This window comes from Branchiostoma belcheri, unplaced genomic scaffold, assembly GCF_001625305.1.
Source record: "Branchiostoma belcheri isolate BF01 breed outbred unplaced genomic scaffold, Haploidv18h27 scaffold26, whole genome shotgun sequence".
Classification (NCBI taxonomy): Eukaryota; Metazoa; Chordata; class Leptocardii; order Amphioxiformes; family Branchiostomatidae; genus Branchiostoma; species Branchiostoma belcheri.
Window position 1 is genome coordinate 2910687 of NW_017803865.1, and position 23220 is coordinate 2933906.

At 42.9% G+C, this 23220-nt stretch overlaps 1 protein-coding gene across 1 annotated transcript in view; it reads left to right on the forward strand.

The window, feature by feature from the left end:
* The window catches only part of LOC109471813 (titin-like), a 309005-nt gene that overhangs the window by 196825 nt on the left and 88960 nt on the right, over window positions 1-23220 (forward strand). The window contains 35 exon segments of the mRNA XM_019771168.1: window positions 138-303; window positions 712-842; window positions 1250-1418; window positions 1803-2105; window positions 2600-2727; window positions 3077-3254; window positions 3662-3791; window positions 4334-4485; window positions 5127-5232; window positions 5555-5632; window positions 6077-6192; window positions 6585-6709; window positions 7195-7363; window positions 7485-7588; window positions 8007-8180; window positions 8572-8878; window positions 9291-10363; window positions 11870-12079; window positions 12397-12762; window positions 13117-13318; window positions 13709-14118; window positions 14500-14660; window positions 15153-15311; window positions 15762-16047; window positions 16475-16740; window positions 17100-17329; window positions 17755-17906; window positions 18668-18799; window positions 19162-19401; window positions 19837-19980; window positions 20466-20674; window positions 21105-21207; window positions 21420-21765; window positions 22316-22599; window positions 22992-23174. Of these exon segments, the coding sequence (XP_019626727.1) occupies window positions 138-303; window positions 712-842; window positions 1250-1418; window positions 1803-2105; window positions 2600-2727; window positions 3077-3254; window positions 3662-3791; window positions 4334-4485; window positions 5127-5232; window positions 5555-5632; window positions 6077-6192; window positions 6585-6709; window positions 7195-7363; window positions 7485-7588; window positions 8007-8180; window positions 8572-8878; window positions 9291-10363; window positions 11870-12079; window positions 12397-12762; window positions 13117-13318; window positions 13709-14118; window positions 14500-14660; window positions 15153-15311; window positions 15762-16047; window positions 16475-16740; window positions 17100-17329; window positions 17755-17906; window positions 18668-18799; window positions 19162-19401; window positions 19837-19980; window positions 20466-20674; window positions 21105-21207; window positions 21420-21765; window positions 22316-22599; window positions 22992-23174 (7692 nt within the window).

Genomic DNA, 23220 nt, shown 5'->3' on the forward strand with positions numbered 1-23220 from the left:
GTAAAATGGAACTTAAACTAAAATGAAACTTTAGAAATTAACCTGCAATGGAATTGTTAAATATTTAATATGAAAAGGACTTTAACCTTAATAAACCAATTTCGTTCATTCACTCATTCATTCGTTCGTTCAATCAGGACGGTAAGAGGCTTGCCAAGACGGATCGTCTTCGCTTTGAGCACACCGAGAAGTACACTGCCGTGCTGATCAAGAACGCCAGCCGCAAGGAGGCGGGATTGTACGCGGTACGCGCAAGCAACGACAGCGGAGAAGACAGGGTGCAGTGCACTCTGGCTGTGGAAGGTCAGTTCTCAAAACATTTACTGCATTCTTGATTCTTCAACATATTCAAAGATATCTGGTAATTCTGAGAATTAATTCAGGTTTGACCTGTAATTTCCAACACATTATTGGACTTACACAATATTTTCAACTGTTTAACTCCATTCTTTGTCAAGTAATGAGCAATGTTTGTTTGTAATGTCTGTGCAGGAAAATACAGGCAAAAGCTTGTACATGTAGTTAAAATGCATTGTACAGTCAAGTCTATATACAATTCCTTTGCCTGTTGTTTATCCTAAACATCCTCATGCATAATATTATACATTTGTAGTACTGTAGGTGTCATATCAGGCTACTACAATGTATTGACATTTTATTTCTAAATGCCCAAAAGTGTTGTAGACTGAAGATATTTGTTGGTATTTCCAGACAAGCCAGACGCGCCCCAGGGCCCGATCCAGGTAGTGGACATCTGTCCGGAGTATGCTGTGATCAGCTGGGACGTGCCGGCAGACGATGGAGGAACTGCCATCACCAACTACATCGTGGAACGCTGCGATGTACGTACTCTCATATCTTTCTGCATTCTCTCTGAAATTTTAAAACTATACATTTACTGTTGTAGTTACATTTAAATGGTAACTTAGGAGGCATAGATTGAGGTGTTCCTGCTGTCAGTACATAATATTAAAGGGGTCTATAGAATGCTTAATGCTGTAAGTTATACAGACTTGGTGCATTTGTGCACTCTTGGCAGTGTGAATGTTAAACTTAAAGTTTCTGCCCTCTCATCCACAAAGGCACAGAACTAGTTGTTCTTAAGGGTCGAGAAACCTCACAGTCATTAGATATCCTTTTTAAGTTTTCTTAAGGGCTAAGGAACATTTCCAGGTGTTGTTAAGGTTTCAGGAGCATTTCCAGGTGTTCTTGAGATGAAGAAACTAATAATTACCCTCGACTTCCTCAGGTGAAGGCACAGAACTGGGTGAAGGTCAGCTCAGCCGTGAGACAGACGAGGATCAAGATTACGAAGCTGGTGGCTGGCTCTGCATACCAGTTCCGCGTCTTCGCGCAGAACGTCAACGGAGTGGGACTGCCTCTCGTCTCAGACGTCATCATCGCCAAGTGGCCATTTGGTGGGTTTTTCTTTGTTTCGTTTGTTTAGGATCTCCAGTGGTGATACAAAATTGTATGTTAATCCTCCTGAAGTTCTTGTTTACAGTACAATACGTAGCAAGTAGTAAAATATGTATTTTTTACAAAAAGCTCAACAGGAAACATTTTTGAGATTCAAGAGCAATAATGTAAATGTATAAAATCAACGAAAGATGAAATCAGCAAATTTGAAGCCTTCTTTATAGTAAATGACACCAAAGAATACAGGATGACTTAAACAAAGGTTTGTTACTGAATTCAAACCAATTATTGAGAATTTTGTTTTAAGTGTGGTTAATATTGGTGATGCAATAGTCAGCACAATCATTGTCGTGACTTAAACTGACAAACTTTCCCTATCTCAGATCCACCAATGGCACCAGAAGCACCCAAACCAATCAGCGTCACCAAGGACTACGTCACCCTCTCCTGGGCGCCGCCCGCCGAGGACGGAGGGTCAGAGGTCCTCGGTTACCATGTCGACAGGAAGGACGTCACGCACACCAACTGGACGCGCGCGAACCGCCGCTTGCTACGAGAACTGGAGTACGAGATCGGCGGGCTGGACGAGGGACACGAGTACGAGTTCCGCGTGCTGGCTGAGAACGTTGCCGGCGAGAGCAGACCCAGCGCCGCCTGCGCGCCTGTCATCGTCAGGGACCCTGTCGGTAAGTAGATGTAGATTCTGGTCATCTAAAGTCTCAGTGCCAAACATTGACAGGTTTATGGAACAAACAGAAAGTTACACAACCAGCGCCGCCTGTGCGCCAGTCATCGTCAGGGACCCTGTCGGTAAGTAGATTCTGGTCATCTAAAGCCTCAGACATATTTAGTTTTCTTTGTTTATCTCAGGCTCAAGTCCATGCAGAAAGATGTAAAATACTTTATAAACCAGCTTGGTGAAATGCCAAATATTGACAGGTTTATGAAACAAACAGAAAGTAACAATCAGGCTTCTTCAGAACATCTACAGGTCATAGAATTGACAAACTGCTCAGGAAATTGTGGGGAGAATTTGTAATATCCACATCAACACTAAACGAAACATGACCAAACAAGACATATATTTTCCTATTCTTTCACATCGAGAATTGCAAGGATTTAATACAAAATTAGGGCCAATGTCTTACATGACTGTACTAAATGATCATTTTCCCCCCAGGCCCTCCTCTGGCCCCAGAGTGGCTGGATGTGATTGACACTACCACTAGTACTGTGACACTGAAGTGGCCGCTGCCCCAATCTGATGGAGGCGTGAGGCTGGAAGGATACCTGCTAGAGATGCGCAAGGTAAGGACTGTTCTCAGGCACACACAATATTTCACCACCTAGTTGAAACAGTCACTGTAACTTGTATAATGAACAACATCACAACAATGTATACAGTAATCTATATAAAGTCTATACCATTGTTATCTGCACAAATTTTTGATGTTATAAGTACAGCTATAGTATGCCAAGATCTTAGGATATTATACTTGACCGAATATCAAAATAGTCTAAATTTCCCTTCTTTGCTGCTATGTTTGAAGTATGTATGCTAAACAATGTACATGTTAGTAAGGAATTTTAGACCTCAATAATATTTGACCACTATGTGCTAATATAGATGATTAATTGAATGATTGATTGCTCATAGGTTGGTACGGAGACCTGGGAGCGCGCCCACACGCCGGCTACTATCCGGCACAACCAGCACACCGTGGAGCGCCTGACCGAGGGAGCCGCGTACTACTTCCGAGTCAGCGCCGTGAACGAGATGGGCGCCAGCGAAGCTCGCGAGGCCGAGGACACAACTGTCGTCAAGCAACTGGAAGGTCCGTATTAGTAACAATAAACTGATAACAGTAACTTAATGTCTGTAATTCTTTTACACTGTGGACAGCCAAGACAGAAGAGACAATGTAAGATACATAACAAGACAATTATTTTACTGTACGTTTCAACAGATTTCATGTTGCATTATTGTCACATCTGTAGCATGCCAGTTGAATGAAATAAATCTAAATCTGTAACTGTTGCTAGTCCTGAATTAACAATCATTGGTACTAGAATTATGAACTGCAATGGACAAGCCAAATCTTTGTATTAGTCAATGTATGTCTTAAAGTTTGTGTCAGAGCCATCATTGTCTGTTGCCTCATTGAAGAGGCTATGAATTTTGGATGGATAAAAAGTGTAGTGAATGTAAAAGTAATGCATTGTGCCACTGTTGCACTTACAGAACCCCCAGAGATGGAGATTGACGTGACGTATAAGAAGACCATCACCATCCGGGCGGGAGTACCGCTGCGCTTCTACATCCCCATCTCAGGCAAACCCACACCTGCATGCACCTGGGAGAAGGAGGACAGGTGAGTACACAGCTCTTAGAAACTTCCTTTCATTCGGCTGTGGTATGGTGTCAAGTCAAGTCAGAGTTTATTGCACAACGATTGTAACTGGTACAATGTATGGCAGATGAGATTACTAACTGGTATCAGTCTATATCAGGATTCTACATGTCATTGACTTGTGCAGATTTAAAAGCCTTTCCCCACTGTATTCTTTGCTCATCATGAAATGACATAGCCTGAGTATGTGTGCAGTGGAATATAGCTTGCATTGGGTATGCCAAAAACAGAGACAGACTCTAAGGTATAACCGAAGGCTTTTCAAGCAAACAAAATCAGTTGAAGTCAACTGAAACATTAGATTAAATGTAAATAGGGGCCTGTTAGTGCCTGAGTTAAACATAATTTATCAATAAAACGTAAGCTTTGAACCGTTCAGTACAAGCTGTGAGGAAAGAATACAGACTGAGGTACTTAGAACAAGGAGCAAGGAAATAATTTTATTTTGTAGACTTTTTTTACTTCTGAATCAATGACTGAGTGAACTGCCTATCCTCCCCCAGTGACCTGGAGAACCGAGCCCAGATTGAGACCAGCGAGGTTGCGACCAGCCTGACCCTCCACAACACGGACAGGCGCGACGCGGGCAAGTTCCACCTCACCGTGGAGAACTCCAGCGGCAAGAAGGAGGTCGCCATCAACGTCAAAGTACTCGGTGGGTGTTGGATATTATCACATTAGCTTTCCTACAAAGTAACTTACTGTATATGTACTAGCTAATCTTCCTGCAAATTACAGATTAACAGTTCTACATGTATATAACAGCTATTTAGGAACTTACATGTCACATCCTATTAGTTGCTCCCCAGACAACCCTGTCTTATGTAGGTTGGAGACTCTCCTATCCTCTGCGATAGTCACAACTTTGATAAAACACTGTCAGTAGTTTTTATAGTACCTTTTATCTTCTACCAAAATGTTTTAGTCTCTTGAAGGAGCTTGAATGCGTCTTAGAGACATTTCTTAATTGCTCCTCATACACTAGCATACTATGTAGGTTGTTATTCAGTACATGATTACTATTATATTGAAGGACACTCTACATCTCTCTAAGCCACCACCTCATTACAGTGCAAGAATTGATAGCTCACATAACAGTAGTTAACACTGCTGTTAAACATTTCCTGTACTGCCAAATCTTGAAAAGAATCTCAAAGAGTTTACCCGTTCCTCCCCAGACACCCCCGGTAAGCCTCGCAGCCTGCGAGTGAAAGATTGTACTGTGTACTAGGTTGTCTTAACTCTTAAGTACTAGTCTGGACAGGAGTCTTAAAGATGTTATTCTCTGTTCTTCAGACACACCCGGGAAGCCTCGCAGCCTTCGCGTGAAGGACGTGACGAGCAGCACGGCGTTCTTCTCCTGGGACTTCCCCGAGAAGGACGGAGGAAAGTCCATCACCAGGTAAGGAAACAAGCAGTACCAGCAAAACCTATGCATAGTTATAGAACATTGAGATTTGCCAAAAACTCTTACTCAAGCAACTGGATATAATTTTGGGAACGGACAGATGTTTCAGGTAGCATCCACTACCTTTCGTCAGTGACTCTGGGAGATATATACATGTATGTATCCAACGTTGAGATTTGTTTGCACCAGACTGGCCTGCAGTTTTGAAGAATCTCATCTTCCTTTTAACTCTGTTTAATGTGTTTAAGTAAGTTTTTAAGTGCACATTGGCTGTTATGTGTATTGATGAATAAACCTTTCATTCGTCCATCACCAGGTACATCGTGGAGAAACGGGAGGAGAGCAGACGTACCTGGAGCACCGTGGCAACCAACATCATCAAGTCTTCTTACAAGTAAGGATGCATCTTACATGTATTAGCATTCAATTTGTTACAAGTAAGGACATGTGTTGTTTTGTCTTACAATTGTTGAAATCAGTATAGCTGCCTGAAAGTCTATGTAATGTTACATTGCCAAATTAATAAAAAAAAGATAAAGCAAGAGTTGCATCACTTCTTTTCTGTACAACTTCACAAAATGAAGAGAAACATTGGATAACTGAGCAGACAGAAATAAAAAGAAATCGAAAGATGAATTTAAGCCTGTCCAATATACATGTACATGTAAAGTACATATAAGAGTTTCAGAATCAGACTTTTCACAGTTAGAAGTATTGTTGGAGTTTGGGTTGGGTTTGATGTAGATTGAGAATAATCTGAATGATTTCTAAGGGACTTTTTAATTAGTTAAGGCATGTCTGCAGGTCACTTCAATGCTTCTTTTGCTTGGTTCCCCAGGATCTACAAGCTTGTAGAAGGAAACATCTACTACTTCCGCGTGATGGGAGTTAACGACATCGGCATTGGTGAGCCTGCCGAGACCACCCAGCCAATCACAGCAGCCGATCCAGTTGGTGAGAAATCAGCTTCTGATCACCTCCTGTACATTTCTGTACAAGTCTTTATTGTTTGATTCAGGCGCATGCACCTTACAAAAATGTCATCAAAAAACAACATACAAAATTAAAGTAACTTACAGTACTACGTTGTACAAACACATCTAGTTACCCAACTGCCATATGCACTAGATTATGACAAAATATATAGTACTGTACCAGGCTGATGTAGACATAAAATGCTGTTAAAAGTTACCATGTATGAAGACACTGTGGATAGGCTGTTTTGCATTGAGATGAGAATGCATACAACAGTACAAGAGCATACATGTTCAGGTCTCTTAATGACTGTATGTTGCTTCCTTTAGAAGTAGTTTTGACTCTGATTCCTTTTTATTTCCTCTCGACAGAAACGTGCTCAGCGCCTAAGAAGCTAGATGTAGTTGAGATCACCGACACAACAGTCTCCCTGTCCTGGGACAGACCCATGTTTGATGGAGGCAGCAGGATCACCAGCTACCTCGTTGAACTTCAGGTCAGTTATTCAGCTAGAAAATGTAGTTGCAAGCTTGTTTTCCCAGTAGATTATCTGAGAAGTGCTGTGTTGAACCTGAAAATACACTCTGATTTCCATACTAGTAAATTAGCTAGAAAATGCAGTGATTTCACCCTGAAGATGAAAGCTTGTTTTCCAGGTAGATTATCTGAGAAGTACAGTGTGTCAAACATGAAAATACATGCTTATATTTATTTCCCTAGTAAATTAGCTAGAAAATGAAGTGTTTCAAACCTGAAAATTTTCTTTGTAAATTATCTAGACAATGTTTTAACCCTGAAATATACAACACTTTTACGAACTCATAAGTTAGCTACAAAATGAAAATACAAACAGTTACTCATTTTCCTAGAACAATAGCTATAAAATGCAGTGTTTTATATTTGAAAAAAACTAGTTTATTTTCTAGCAAATCAGCCAGAAAACAATCATGTTTTAACCCTAAACTTGGTTGTATTTTCCAGGAGAAGGGTAGTGAAGAGTGGCAGCGCGTGAAGTCCATCAACCTTCTGCGCTACACCGTCACCCTGCTGGACAAGGGCTCCGAGTACAAGTTCCGCGTCTCCGCCTCCAACGACGGCGGTCTGGGCGAACCCGCCGAGACACCCTTCGTCGTCTGCAAGGAACAGCTCGGTGAGTTTAACCCTCACACAACTTCGGCCCCTGGTTTCTTACGCATTCTTTTCCCTGCTTGGTAAAAGAGTTGCTTGGGGCAAAAGTTGATCCTTTTCTTCTTGTATATTTTCTTCCACAGCTCCACCAGTACTGGATCTGACTGATATCAAGGATACTGTGGTGGTGAGACAAGGAAACGACTTTAACGTGACCATCCCCTTCCACGCTGCACCCAAACCTAAGGTGAGGATTTGCATCTTTCTTAGATTTGACAGCTTAGTTCAAGGATTCTTCACTCTGTACACCTGAATTGTAATCTAATAGCAAACTAAATAAAATAGTCTTCAGAGACTAAAATAGTCTAAACGAAATAGTCTTCCAAGACTGGCCTGCCAAAGATGAAGTTGTGTATTTAGATGAGACAGTACATGTAGTTGTATGAAGTCTATTGCTTTATTTCTTTTCATGCAATTAGTTTTTGGGCATGGTTTTCCAAGAAAGAATTATATTGTTGTTCAGTTTTGGTGCCCATCTTCAGTTTTGATGTCCATCTGTTCTGACTCTTATATTATATTTTGTATTTTCCTGTTGTGTTTTATATGTGGGCTGGGGGCAAGAAGTGCAAGACACATTAGTAAATCTTCCTTCCTTCCTTCCTCAGGTTACCTGGATGCGTGGCTACCAGGTCCTGACGCCGATCGAGCGCTACTTCGTGAAGAACACGGCCGACTTTGCGTCTCTCACCATTAAGAAGGTGGAGAAGAAGGATGCCCTGAAGTTTACTCTGACTGTGGAGAATGACCTGGGAGCACAGTCCTTCGAGATCACTCTCAAGGTAGCTTTGGACATAATTCAGTCTTATATAGACTGTTTTATTGAGAAAATAAATAGACTCCAGAAACTGCTGGCAGCCTAGATTGAATCAGGCTGAATATTGTGATGTCTGGTTGCAATCATTATCAATGCAACAAACAGGAGTTTACACAAATATTGATTAAAAACTTAATTACATCAAATTACAAATAAACAGAATATTTCAAAGTTATTCAACGGGTGATCATTAATAAGCGTTACAGTGAGGTAAACTTTGGTCTCATAGCTGAGTAATATAATTGCCAGTCAATAGTTTTTTGTTATCTTTAAAAATAGTATGAAAGTTCAGCCTGTAGTTGTGATATGCTTTTAATTACTGATCATAACGATTTGTTATAAACAATTAATTCCAGGTGCTGGGCAAGCCAGGCAAGCCAGAAGGACCAATCAGCTTCGAGGACGTTACGCCCGAGTCGCTGGAGTTGCTATGGAAACCGCCTCGTGACAACGGCGGCAGCGACGTGACCAACTACGTGGTTGAGAAGTCGGACAACGCGGGCGTGACGTGGACCTACGTCAGCTCCGATGTCAAGCGTACGTCCGTGAAAGTTCCGAAGTTGACCCCCGGAGGTCAGTACATCCTGAGGGTCAGCGCCGAGAACCGCTACGGCGTGGGCGAAGCGCTGAGATCAACCGCCATCATCGCCAAGTATCCATTCGGTAAGCAACTCACTTTCTTATATAAACTTAATTTAAGTTTACACTCAGGTTACGTCTTAACCTTGGTTTGAACCCAGACACTGTCTTACTTTTAGTTTGAACCCAATCATTGGCTTTAGAACTTAATATGTACTCTTTTATCTGCAAAATTTAAAAGATAACACGTACAAAATTTTGTGACACCTTTTTGCCAAGTATCTGTTCAGTAAGCAGCTAACTTTCTTATGATTAGAGTGGAAATCATTCATTAGCTAATCAGCATCTTTTGGACAGGAATTATTCCTCAGTAAGATATATAAATATTAGAATTGTTGTTTGAGAGATAGATTGATTGAACATATATTAACTATAATACAATTTAGACAATATTTCCATGGCAAATTGTAATGCTGTTGTTTTTTCTCCTATACAGATGCCCCAGAGCCACCCAAGGCTCCGACAACTGCAGAAATTGCCAAGGACTCTGTAACCGTCGCCTGGAAGCCTCCAGTCGAGGACGGAGGGTCTGACATCATCGGCTACCTGCTGGACAAGAAGGAGGTCGGCACAAGCAGATGGGTGAGGATCAGCAAGAGCATCCTGAAGAAACGCGACCACCGCGTCACCAACCTGAGGGAGGGCACCGAGTACGAGTTCCGCGTCGTCGCGATCAACTCGGCCGGCGAGAGCGCTCCCAGCGCGCCCAGCGTGCCCGTCCGTATCGTAGATCCGGTTTCGCCACCGACAGAGCTTGCCGTGTCGTTCGTGACCCGCGCGAGCGTTGGTCTGCAGTGGAAGAAGCCAGGCCTGACTGGTGGACGTAAGATTGTCTCGTACATCATCGAACGACGCAACCTGAAGCAGGAGAAGTGGGTGGTGTGTAACACCGAGAACGTCACCGCTACCGAGTACACCATCAAGGGGCTGGTTAACAACGAGAAGTATGAGTTCCGCGTCTCCGCGCGTAACTCTGCCGCAGTCGTCAGCCCGCCTGCCGGCCCAACCATCCCTGTCCTCTGCAAGGACGAGCTTGTGCCAGCTTCGATTAAGCTTGACTACAACATGAAGGAGACGATGAGCTTCCCTGCTGAGTCTAACGTTGCTCTGAGCACACTGATCACCGGCATGCCTGCTCCGGAGGTCTCCTGGACCAAGAACGGGCGTCCGATGGTTCGCAGCGACCGCGTGAACAGGGAAACTACGAAGAAAACAAGTGTTACGTCAATCAGGAAGGCCGAGCGTTCTGACAGCGGCGCCTACGTGGTCACCGCCAAGAACGACACCGGCGTATCCACGGTTACGATGAACGTGACGATCATCGGACCGCCGTCCCGCCCGGGTCCAGTCGAGCTGGTGACCACGTCCGTGGACTCCATCACGCTTCGCTGGCCGGAGCCTGAGGATGATGGAGGAACCCCGATCAGAGCGTACACCGTTGAGCGTACGGAAGCCGGACAGGACAACTGGATGACTTTCTCAACCAGCGTCCGTAAGAACACCTGCAAGGTACGACACAGTGTATTTATTCTATATGTATTATACATGTATTAGAATTAATAGATACATTATATGTATTAAATTTTGTATTAATGCTCTAATCCTGACTACCACATGCTTTTCTAGAACATGAAAATGTGTAGGCAAATTTTTAAAAAATCAACAAAATTCAAACTATGATACAATACAATGTACATGTATGTAAGCCTGCCAGTTGAACACAGGTTCGTTCATTTATTTATTCAAGCACTACAATGTATACATGAAAAACGCCGACGACACTGTGCTTTATTACTCGGCTAGGCTGTCAAAGGAATGTGAGGAAACTGTGTCAGAGGATATGAAACTGGTAGCTAACTGGTTTATTGTAAATAGATTATCACTTCACCCTGACAAAACTAAATCCATGGTATTTGGATCACCTCAGAAACTGCGTCACGCAGGAAACACTGTCACTGTAACTGATGGGTCTAACTCATTTGAGCAGGTAAATGTGTATACTTACCTAGGTGTCACCATGGACTCCTCTCTAAACTGGTCAGCACATACAGAAAGAATTGTTAAGAAGCTCCTTGCTGGCCTTAATGCCTTAAGCCGGGCTAAACCTTATGTTACTAAGGAGATCCTGCTAGTCATGTGTCGAACCTTGTTATATACTCACCTGGATTATTGTGATACTACATGGTTACTGTCACTTTTTCATTGTAACAAAGTAAGATCACAACAATTGACTAGACTGTTAAATCGGGCAGCCAGGATTATTACTGGGCGATCACTCAAAGATCGTGTACCTACTGAAACCCTGCTTGCAGAGGCTGGTATGGTACCCCTGGCTGAAAGGGTGAAACTGAACACATTAGTAACTGTACACAAGGCAGTTCGCCACAAGGCACCTGCCTACATGACACATATGTTCAAATGGCTGTCACCCCCAGTGCTGAGAGTTCGTACTCGCACTGCTACGAAACAGCTCTACAGCTTCGACCCTCACATGCTGGACACTCCCAAAGCACATGTGGAATCTTTCAAGGGCAGCCTGCAGTACCAAGGGCCAGTCCTGTGGAACTGTCTTGCTGCTGACCAGCGGCAACTGATAGCAACGTCAGCTTTTAAAAACGGACTGTAGATGACCGCAGATGAAATGTGCCTATATTGTATACTGTGATTGTTTTGTATAATATGTAAATGTTTGTAATATTTGTTGTATATTGTTGCGTTGAACTTGTGTATGTAATTTTTAATGTGTGCCCAGGGATACCTGAAAATCAGATCAACTGATCTGAGGTATGCCCTGGTGAAATAAATAAACTTGAAACTTGAAACTTGAAAAACTATGTAAATTTGTTCATACATGTGTCAAAAAGAGAGAAGAGATCCTGTAGATATATATGCAGCACAGCAATGTACATGTAACACTTCTTCCTTCTACCCTTGTACCTTCGTTATCTAGTGTAGTGCATTTGGCCCATGTGGAGAATGAATATGCAATTAAGTTCATTGTCATTATCATTCCAGGTGACCCGCCTGCGTACCGGCGTTACCTACATCTTCCGCATCACGGCTGTGTCTGACATCGGAGCCAGCGATGCCGTCTTCAGCAAACCGATCACGGCCAAGAGCCCGTTCAACGTCCCGGGACCCCCGGCCCGTCCTGAGGTCTTCATGGAGGCTGCCGACACCGCCTTCCTCACCTGGTCAAGTCCTGATGATGATGGTGGCGTTGAGGTATTTCTTTCTTTCTTTATTCTTTATTTCTTTATAAATACCCATAAAAACAATTATTATGCATCTTAAAATAGTACAAAACTAAAGTATACAGGGAAGACAAATGATAGAACAGAATAACCTAGTATTATAGTAGATCGTAACTGTTGTATATACTGCTATAAATATTGTAATTTCTAATTGAAATTTTTCTTGTAAATGTTAATTTGCTTTTAATCTATGTATCTGTAACATAATTCAGTTGTGTGTGAACAAATTTGGCACGTCTGCAAACTTCAAGATTTTAAAATAAAAATTTGATTTTGATTTGATTCCAGATCACCGGATACTTTGTTGAGAAGAAGGAGCGCACCAGCATCCGCTGGTCGCGCGTGAACAACCTGCCCGTCTCCGAGTGGAAGTACCGCGTATCCACACTCATGGAGGGACTCGAGTACGAATTCCGCGTCTCTGCCGTGAACGAGGCCGGCGTGGGCAAACCCAGCCCGCCTTCGGAGTCTGTCCAAGCCCTGGAGCCAGTGGACAAGCCGAGTGGCCCGATTAACATCCGGTTGGTGGATTCTGCGAGAACGACCGCCACGCTCAGCTGGAGCAAGCCCAAGTTCGACGGTGGCGCCGATATCGTCGGTTACATCGTGGAACAGCGCGAGATGAGCAGCGAGGAATGGATCAAGTGCCACAAGGTACCATTTCTTGTGTTTTATATATAATTGTTAAATAGGAACCATAAGATTAGCAGTTTTTAAATGTGTACAAAGTATGCAATTCAGCCTATGGCTGTGATGTACTTTTCATACCCAATCAAAATGATCAAATAAAACATTCATTCCTCATAGCAAATTGAAACTGTACTACATATACTAGATAGATTACAGAGATAATATCCGGATGTTTTGAGTGACATCCACACACTCTTCTTCAGTGTCACTAATGAACGAACAGTACTCGGTAGAGTTTGAATTTCCTTGAGTATCGTTTACCTGGATGTCAAAACTTCATCAACAAACCATTCATTCCTTCCTTCTTTCATTCACCAGACACACATCATCAAGGAGACGACCCTGTTCGTGACGGGACTGAAGAAGGGTAAGCAGTACTACTTCCGCATCAGCGCGGTGAACCGTGGCGGTACTGGGGAGCCTGCCGAGCTGGGACATCCCGTCCTGGCCGCAGACCTGGAGCAGGCGCCAGACCTGGAGCTGGACGTCACCATGAAAAAGGCTGTCACCTTCCGCGCAGGTAAGTGTTGTTTTTTTGTAACATTGTAACTTTATTGATAAATAGGACCTTGCTACAATGATGAAATTTATTGCACAACAGTTGTGCAGAGTACAAAGTATGGCAACTGCATTTTGTGGTTTCATTTGAGCTTTGTAGAAAGCCCATACATCTTGGAAAAAGTATCTACAACACAGTGTAGCAAATGTACACTTTAGGTGTAATATGACATTTTCATTTTCAACTTTCTGCATGCTTGTAACACATGTTTTAACATTGTTGTGAACAAATAAATCACATCATCCTTGTCAAAATAATCTGAGATTACCTTTAAATTTAACCCAGGAAACTTAAGGTAGAGTTTGCTATAGTGAAGCTTACAAGTTTATTAACATCATTCTATCTCTACAGGAGTGCCAATCCGGCTGTACATCCCCATCTCCGGCAAACCCACCCCAGAGGTGATCTGGGAGAAGGAGGACGGGGAGCTGCCCAACCGCGCCACCGTCGAGACCAGCGAAGTCGCCACCGCGCTCATCATCCAGGAGAGTAACTGGAGCGACGCCGGACGCTACAACCTCACGCTCAAGAACGACTCGGGTGTGAAGTGCGCCTCCGTCGTGGTTAGAGTTCTCGATGTGCCCGGGCCTGCGCAAACTCTCATGGTGAAGGATGTGACTAAGACAAGCTGTACCCTGCTTTGGGAGCCACCACTGTTGGACGGTGGCAGCGCCCCGAGGAGTTACGTCGTCGAGAAGCGCGAGTCTCACCGCAGGACCTGGACAACGCTCGACGCGCGCTGCAACAAGATGTCTTACAAGGTTTGTATTTATTTAGTATTTGTTTCTTTGCCAAAAATCTTTGCCAGGGAAGCCAAGCTAAGAGACATTTGTTTATTTGTTCATCAGATTTCTCTACAAGTATACATGTAGAAAGTCTGCATCTGTATAGCCAATAGAGCTGCCCTTTGGTGTAACACACCAGCTTCTGTAGCCGTATAGCTGGTATAAGTTGTTTTCTGAGCTGGTACTAGATACTAGTTTAACTGTAAGGGAACTGTACCATCCAACGTTGTTATGCGCAGTTTAATGTCTAATCTTCCTTAGGCTGACTGACTATATGTTAGATAGTAGTTGGCACATCCACTGATTTACTAGTCGTTTTGTACATAGTCTGAACATTTTTCTTGTCTGTCTGTTCAGGTGATGAAGCTGATGGAGGGAGTGACGTACTACTTCCGCGTCATGGCCGAGAACGCCTATGGCATCGGCGAGGCCAAGGAAACCATCGAGCCAATCACAGCGCAGGACCCGGTCGACGTGGCCGAAGCCCCGAGCCGGCTCCAGGCTGTTGATGTGGACAGGTAACTCAGTAACTCGTTTGCTTTCCCTAATTATCTCTTCATTCATTCTCTGCTGAGGTGCAGCTTGTGAAGTTCTGTCTCCAGTACAATATGTCAGTCATTGCGGACAGAAGTTCCGATCCTTGCAGACCAGTTTCAGACTGATTGAGAACCTTAAGTGTTGTGATTGGACGACCAATCCTCCTTTTTTCCTCTAGATTCCAAAGTAGTAGTCGTCCCGCTGGTTCTCCACCACTCTCCACCTTGTACATGTTTAACATCAAAGCTACACTCTCGAGCTGGGTTCAACATAATTTCTTGATTACATGTGATTCATCGTATCTTAAAAATATGATTCGTGTTTTAAATCCATTATTGATTAGCTGTTTTATAAAATATTGTGATTGATTTTAAAGTAGAAAAATAGGTGTCTGAATCATGTCATGTATATCAGATGTATTCAGACCTAACTATGTAAGTCTGCTTTTGCTAATAAAGTCATTATCATTACAGGAACGCAGTTGTTCTGAAGTGGGACAAGCCCACCGAAACCGGCGGGACCGACATCATGAGCTACGTAGTGGAGTACGTGGAGGAGGGACAGACCACCTGGGAGAAGTACGCCACCGTACGGGACACCATGTGTGAGGTCCTCAACCTCCACGAGAGCAAGTATGTATCATTCTGTATTTGTGTACTAGCCGTTGTTTAAAGCTATCTATTGACAGGACTGGAAATACTGGCTGCATGTTTGTGTACCTTAGTGCACCCAAAATTGGAGCTGTGTTTTACATATTCCTGTTTTATCAGTAGACGTGATTTGCTCAGTGGTATTTCAGTGGAAGGCATTTCAGTACCAAGGACATATAAGTAGCACCTGGTACCACAACTATCTGTAAGCATTGTTCAAAGCTATGTAGTAAGGTTTCCCCTACTGTACTTGGTGACAGCGAGTTCCACTCTGGGATAGTTCTAGGGAAGAAGAGTTTTCGAACACCCTTATCCTTGGTTGATACCTTTGGAATGGCTATTTCTTGTTATTTTCTGAGCTGGTATTAGGTACAGTTTATTAGTCTTTTTGTACATGATGCAAAGTCTGGACATTTTTCTTCTGTTTTCCAGGTCTTACCGCTTCCGCGTTAGCGCCCAGAACATTGTCGGCTTCAGCGAAGTCCGGGAGATTGAGACAGCCGTACTCTGTAAGGAGAAGGCCATCCCGCCGCGTGCCGACATGAGCGCGATTCCGCGCGGAGGCATCGTCGCGAAGGCCGGACACCACATCACCGTGGACGTGCCCATCGAGGGATGCCCCAAGCCGACCATCGCGTGGTCTAAGGACGACCGGCCGCTGAATCCGTTCAGAGTCGGAGTCAACAACACCGAGACATCCACACAGCTGACCTTCAAGGTAAGAACCCAGATAAATTTCTGGCAGATTGATGCAGAACAGTCATAAACTGGACTATCCCAAAGCAAATACAAACAGATACCTGAAATCTATCATATTGTACTTGATCCAACTCCTTAACCAGCATGGACTTTAATCAGCATTTTGAATACCAAATTCTTGTGTGTAACTTAGTGTTTCACATATAATTTTAACTTGTTTGCATTAATTATCTTTTAATCCTTTGTGAAATTTGATATAATTATTGTATTGTAAATTAGCGATTTTTCGTGAGCCTGTCAATTGTAACAAAGTTTTCTTATATCTTAAGGTGTCTGACATAATGATTGTAACTTTTTTATTGTGATCATTGTAAATTCAGTTTCAATTCAGTGTTACACACTGCAAATACCAAATAATAAAGCCATCTTGTATCCTGTATCCTCAGGTGTCTGACCGCTACGACACAGGCAACTACCAGCTGGTCCTGAAGAACGAGCACGGCACGGACACGAGCACGCTGACCGTGGTGATCCTCGGACCGCCCGCCGAGCCGCTCGGACCGCTCAGGATTCTGGACGTCGGCGGCGACTTCGCCACCATCGGCTGGAAGCCTCCCGTCGACAACGGTGGCGCGACGGTCGAGGGTTACATCATCGAGAAGATGGACATGGAGGGTCGTGCCTGGACACCTGTCAGCACCATGTGCAAGAGGTTTGTGTGTTTTGTTTGTTTGAACCTTAAAAGTTTGTTTATGAGAAGCTCAACTTGAGGTGGGATGAACTGGTTTCACACAAAATAGCACTGGAGCCAAGTTGCTGTGTACTAAAATACATGCTAAAATCATCTCAGAACACTGGTAAATACTTAGCCAAAGGTTTACATTTAATACTAATAATAGTCAGGAAACCTGCAGGTTGCTTTTTATTGAGTTCATGAGGGAAGAAGTTAGGGTCAGAAATATATTTTCATATAGTAGTATTACATATAATTTGGTTTACATTTTAGTGTACATTTAAGATACATTTTACATCATTAAAGTCCTAACAAACCTGTACACACTTTTTTAACAGGTGCAACATCACTTGCTCTGAGCTGACCACCGGTCGCAAGTACCACTTCCGCGTGTCGGCCGAGAACCGCTTCGGCATCGGCCGCCCGCTCGAGACCCGGGAACTCGTGACGATCAAGTATCCGTTCGACCCTCCGGCGGCGCCCGCTCCACCGGTCGCGGTGACCGTGCTGAAGGAGATGATGGTTCTACGCTGGGAGGCACCAGATGATGGTGGCAGCAAGATCACAGGTACAATAGTCTTTTATTCACAAATTTCTTAAAATCATGCGGCAGCAACAGTGGTTTTCACTTCTGTGTTTTCTTAGACTGATCTGAAGGTTTGAGCGCTTTGTTGAAAGTCCAGTTTTGGTAGCCATACTTAGCCAGGGCACCACGGAGGTGTCTATGTTCGTCCGTTTTGGCTTGGTCTGAAGTGACAATGTTGTCTGCACGATGGAAGTTTTGATCACTGCTAGTTTGTGTTCCAAAGGGTGGTGGGAATCAAAGGCCAGGTACTGATCAGTGTGGGTAGGTTTCCTGTACACTTCGAAACGAAGGTTACCATCTTCCTCTACAATAGTGTTGGTGTCTAGGAAGGGGAGAATGTTGCTTGAGTAACTGTTTTTTGGTGTAACTCATTACGTGGATGTCTAACCTTCACTGACGTATCGCAGGCTACTACCTGGAGAGGAAGACACCAGGCTTCCAGTGGAACAGGATCACACAGATCGCTACACAGAAGAAGGAGTTCAAGGCCAAGGGCCTGATCGAGGGAGTCTCCTACCAGTTCCGCCTGTTTGCTCAGAACACAGCTGGCATCAGCGAGGCACGTATTGTCCTTTCTTCCCAGAGCTCTGAAGCTTTTTGATAATAATAGTTTGTAGGATTGTAAAATTGTAAATACCTAATTTTCGAACCAAAGTGATATATTAATATGTAGATTCCGATATGATTGTAATTTGTATTTCCCTACTATTAATAATTTATATTGTAAACAACTTGATCAGAATTCAGCCCTGTATGTCAAGGCTGCGAGATATGTTTTTGATATGTTGATACAAACAAATAAACCAATAAATACCAATAAATAATTAGAGCTAATCTGTTTTAATATCACATATCTGAAGTGGCTTGATTTCATCTTCTTGATGTATGTGCCAACGTTTTTCAACTGCCTTTAGATATGTTTTACATATGTACTGATATCTTTGTGTAATTTGCTTTATAGAAACTTTATTCGCAAAATCATGCCCGAAGGCTAATTGCTTTTACAATCAAGACTAAAACACATTGCAATACAGTAACAGGAGACAAGTAACAACTGTCTGGAAAAACTTCTATATGATTAAAAACTTAACTTAACTCTATTCTAAACTTTATATGATTACGTTATTATGTAAGACTTAAGATTTTAATGGAAGAATTAACAGATTTCATGTTACAGAATGATTTATTATTATTCGACACAAACTCATCGCAGCCCGTGAGCTGAATTGCGAGTTCACGTGTACGTATCAGGCAATGCTGTATGTGACATGCAAGTTGATTACAATAAATTTGAATCTATGAATCTTCTACAAAATGTAGGCTGGGGAGCCCACCGAGCCCATCATTGCCAGGGACCCTGTACCGGACCCGCTGAACCTGAAGATGGTGGATGTTTCTAAGTCTACCTGCACACTGGCCTGGGAGGAACCTGAGGTTGAACTGGGCAGGAAGGTCTGTTTTATTTTCAACTTCAATTTTTTTGTAAAATCTGGCAGAAATACGATATGCGTCAGTCACTCTACATTGTGAACCAGCAAGTTTAAGCTGTAACTTCCAACATAAGAAACTGGACTATTGGACTGCATGTATAGCTTACATGAAACATTAAAATCAGCTTTTTACACAACCAAGTGTTTTATTCAGCCAACACTTCTGTCACCTTTGGATTCATTCAGTGACTTACCAACCTGATGAAACTATTAACGGATTAAAATCAGCTTAAAATTAGCTATCATTGTGGTACACTAGTTTTAATGATCAATTATTACAAAAACTGGTAACAATCTGACACCATATCAAATATTTTATCCCAGGTTGCCGGATACATCGTTGAGAAGCGTGAGTCTGACGTGGAGGAAGCCAAGTGGGTGAAGGCAAACTACGAGAGCCTGATCGAGCAGCAGTTTACGGTGAAGGGTCTGCTGTACGGCCGCCGCTACACGTTCCGCGTGCGCACCATCGTCGGCGAGTACACCAGCCCGGGCGCCATGACCGACCCCATCATCGCTCGCGAAGACGTCAGGCCGCCATCCGCCGTGCCCGACAAGACTAAGGTAACTAACATTTACTTTTATTCATTGTTTCTTACAATTTGAAACATACATTGGCAGTGTCTTCCCTGAATTCTGTAAAGTCAGTGTTACAAGAATGGTGTTCAAAACAGTACCTCTAAGAATTAGGTTAAAAGAGCACTCAATGTACAATACAGTTCAGGAAACACATCATCTGCTTAATATACAGAGCATCTTTCAGTACTTTTCCCTATTTTTCTGCTGTCAAATAATCAGATACAAAATTTTTAATAATAGAATATCCCGCTATGTCTCATGTACACCTTAGCTTTTTGATTGATTTTTGACTTTGAACATATAATGCAATTCTTGTAACAAGTATGTAATTCAGTCAGTGGCTGTGAGGAACTTTCAATGGCTGATCCTAATGATCAGATAAACCCTTTATTCAAATTTGACATTCATTCATTCACCCAGATTGAGGACAATGCTGGAAAGACGGTTGTCCTGAACGTAGCGTATGGAGGCAAGCCTACTCCGAGCCTGTCCTGGACCAAGGATGACAAGATTGTCCGCCTGACCGACCGCTGCAGTATCGACACTACAGCCACACACACTAAGGTGGGACATCTCTCATTATTATCTACAGACTCTGTTTATCTGCATTCAGAATATGGTTTGACATCTGAGTTCAAGGAATTTTTTGTTAACCTTTCTTTAGCATGAGAAGCTAAAATTGGCGGTTTTTGAGACATGTTAGGGTCAGACAAAATATATAATTATAGAGACACAGTTTGGATTATGATTGTTCATTCTGTACAGCTGCATTGTATTTTTATTAATTATTGATATTTTCGTTCAGTTTTGGTTATGTCAGTCTGTACCTTTGCTCTCTTGAGTTATGTACCATATATTTTGTATCTTCTTCTGGTGTCTTATAAGCACACATGGGCTGAAACCCAAGACACAATTATGCCAATCCGTACATGTATGTAACATATACGTTTTGATACTTTTTTCTGAAGTCTTATATTACAGCCCACTTGGGATGGACACAAAAATACAGGACACGTTTAATAAAGCTTCATTCCCTCCTTCCCTCCCAGGTGACAATTAAGAACTGCGAGCGCGCGGACTCCGGGAAGTACGTGGTGACCCTGAAGAACGAGGGAGGAGACAAGGTTGTCCCCATCATGGTGAACGTGCTGGACAAGCCCGGGAAGGTTCTGAACATGCGGGTGTCGGCCGTCACACACGACTCTGCTACACTGGAGTGGGACATGCCCACTGACGACGGTGGCAAGCCTCTCATGAGGTGTGTTTGTTTGTTTGTTTGTTTGTTGTTTAAAGTTAAAACTTTTGATCCAAAAGAAGTTCTTGAACCTAGAGCTTTCGACCAGTCACTCTGGTTTGTTTCTAAGTAAAAGTAGAGATTACTTCTATGGATTTTAGACATACAGGTATTACTAATGAGATGCATATATATGCACAAGAAAACAGTTTGTGACACAAGCGACTGGATAGATGTTGACAACTTTGAAGACGTTTCAAGTAGCATCCACAACCCATTACTTTTTGTCAGTGACTAATTATAACGGTATCTGTATTTAAATACCCGGTATTTATCCAAAAACTGTATAAATTGATATGTAGATAAAGATATGTAGGTGAAGACAAATTTTAGACAATCTGTAGGAAACAAAAAATAAGACTTAAGAATGAAATTTACCCTCCCACATCTTTAGGTACTGTGTAGAGAAGAGAGACTGCAGCCGGCGCCTGTGGGAACAGGTGACAGCCACCCTGCACATCCGCATGACAACCATCACCATACGCAAACTCACCAAGGTGTGTATATCTGTAATTTGGTTCCTTTATTTTTAATATTGCATTTATTTAGTATATTGTACAATGATGTTATATTTTACTAAATGTTTCTCTTAAAGTTTGTATTTCTACGAGAATTTTTATATTGACACTTGTAAATTAGCGACGATTCAGATTTGCCAATCTGCCAAATTGAATGTTGATAATAAAGTTTCTGATGTCTTGTGTCCAAGGCCCACGAGTACGTGTTCCGCGTGGCTGCAATCAACATGAACGCCGAGACCGGCGCCTTCGTCGAGACTAAACCAGTCAAGATCGTCAGCCCGTACAAACCTCCATCCGGCATGCTGCCTCCGGAGATTCTAGACATCAGCGCGGATGCGATCTACGTGTCCTGGCAGCCGCCGAAAGACACCGGTGGCACCGACATCGATGGATACATCCTGGAGTACAAGGATAAGAACAGCTACCGCTGGATTGCAGCAACAAAAGAACCGACGACAGACAAGAGGATGTGGGTGAGCGGGCTACGCGAGGGAATCGACTACGAGTTCCACGTGATCGCCTTCAACGTTGCAGGTTAGATTTGCTATCTGATTTTATTAAAAGTATTTCAATATTATAACCGAATCATTGTGTACATATAATAATATATGACTGGTTGATAATTACAATTGAAAGTTTATTGAAAGTTTATTGCAAATACATGCCCGAGGGCTAATTGCAGTTACAAACAACATAAGAAAGAAAATACAGTGGTATGTGAGAGTATATCTACGTCTAGCATTATACTATATTCTACAACATGCATGGTACTAGTTTTACTGGGTTTGACTTCTTTTTTGTAGGCAGTGGAAGACGAATTTACCCACTTCTTCTATAATATGTGGGTTCTTTGATTTTAGTAGTAAAAATGTTTTTTATATGCTGACCATTAAACTTTTTCCTTTTGATTTTAGCCTGTGTAGAAAATGTTTTTTTAATGTTTTGCAGCCAATTTGTGTAATATTGCTTCATCAATTCAACCTTTGGGCTGCAACTGATAAAAATGACAACTACCACACAGTCAAATAACATTAACACAAACCACCATACTTAATAATAATGTCATAATAAACCATTCTACTAGGTTCGAGCAAGCCCAGCCCGCCCTCAGCCTTGGTGACCGCCCGCGAGCCAGCCAACAAGCCGGCTCCACCGGTCAGACCAACCGTAACCGACACCACCCGCTCCACCGTGTCGCTGTCGTGGGGACCACCTCGCTACGACGGCGGGGCGCCCATCATCGGCTACGTGATGGAGAGCAGGAAGACGGACAGTAACGTCTGGGTGAGAGCTCACCAGGAGGAGGTCATCCACATCACAGAATGGACAGCCTGCGACCTGAAGGCTGGGGCTGAGTACTACTTCCAGGTAACTTTCTTACTTCTGTACCAGAAGCTTTAGTCCTTTGTTTATTCATTTTATGGTTGAGGTGCATAGAAGGAGACTTAATACTCAAACCATTATGCCTGAAACCCTTAAACCCCCAAAAAAGTATATGAGTTTCTTGGCATACAAATCTGTGATGAGTACATCTAATGAAGCTTAATTCATTCATTCATTCATTCATTCATTGCAGTTGAGGTTCATAGAAGGAGACTAAATACTAGACAAACTATTATGTCTGAAACCCTTAAACACACAAAGATATCAGAATATGAGTTTCTTGGCATACAAGTCTTGCAAAACAATTGTATCTTCTGTGTTAAGTATATCTAATAAACCCTCATTTGTTCATTCATTCGTTCCTTCCCTCCCTCCAGGTGAGCGCGGTGAACATCGCGGGTATGAGTGAGCCAGCGGAGGTGACCGGCGTGGTGACCGCGAAGGACATGCAGGTGTCTCCGACCATCGAGCTGGACGTGAGTCTGCGCCGGGTCGTGATCGTTCGCGCCGGAAATCCGCTACGGCTGTACGTCCCCATCCACGGCAAACCCACACCCGAGGTCAGTTTTTGTCAAATTTTGTTTGTTAATCTTTGAAACACATGGG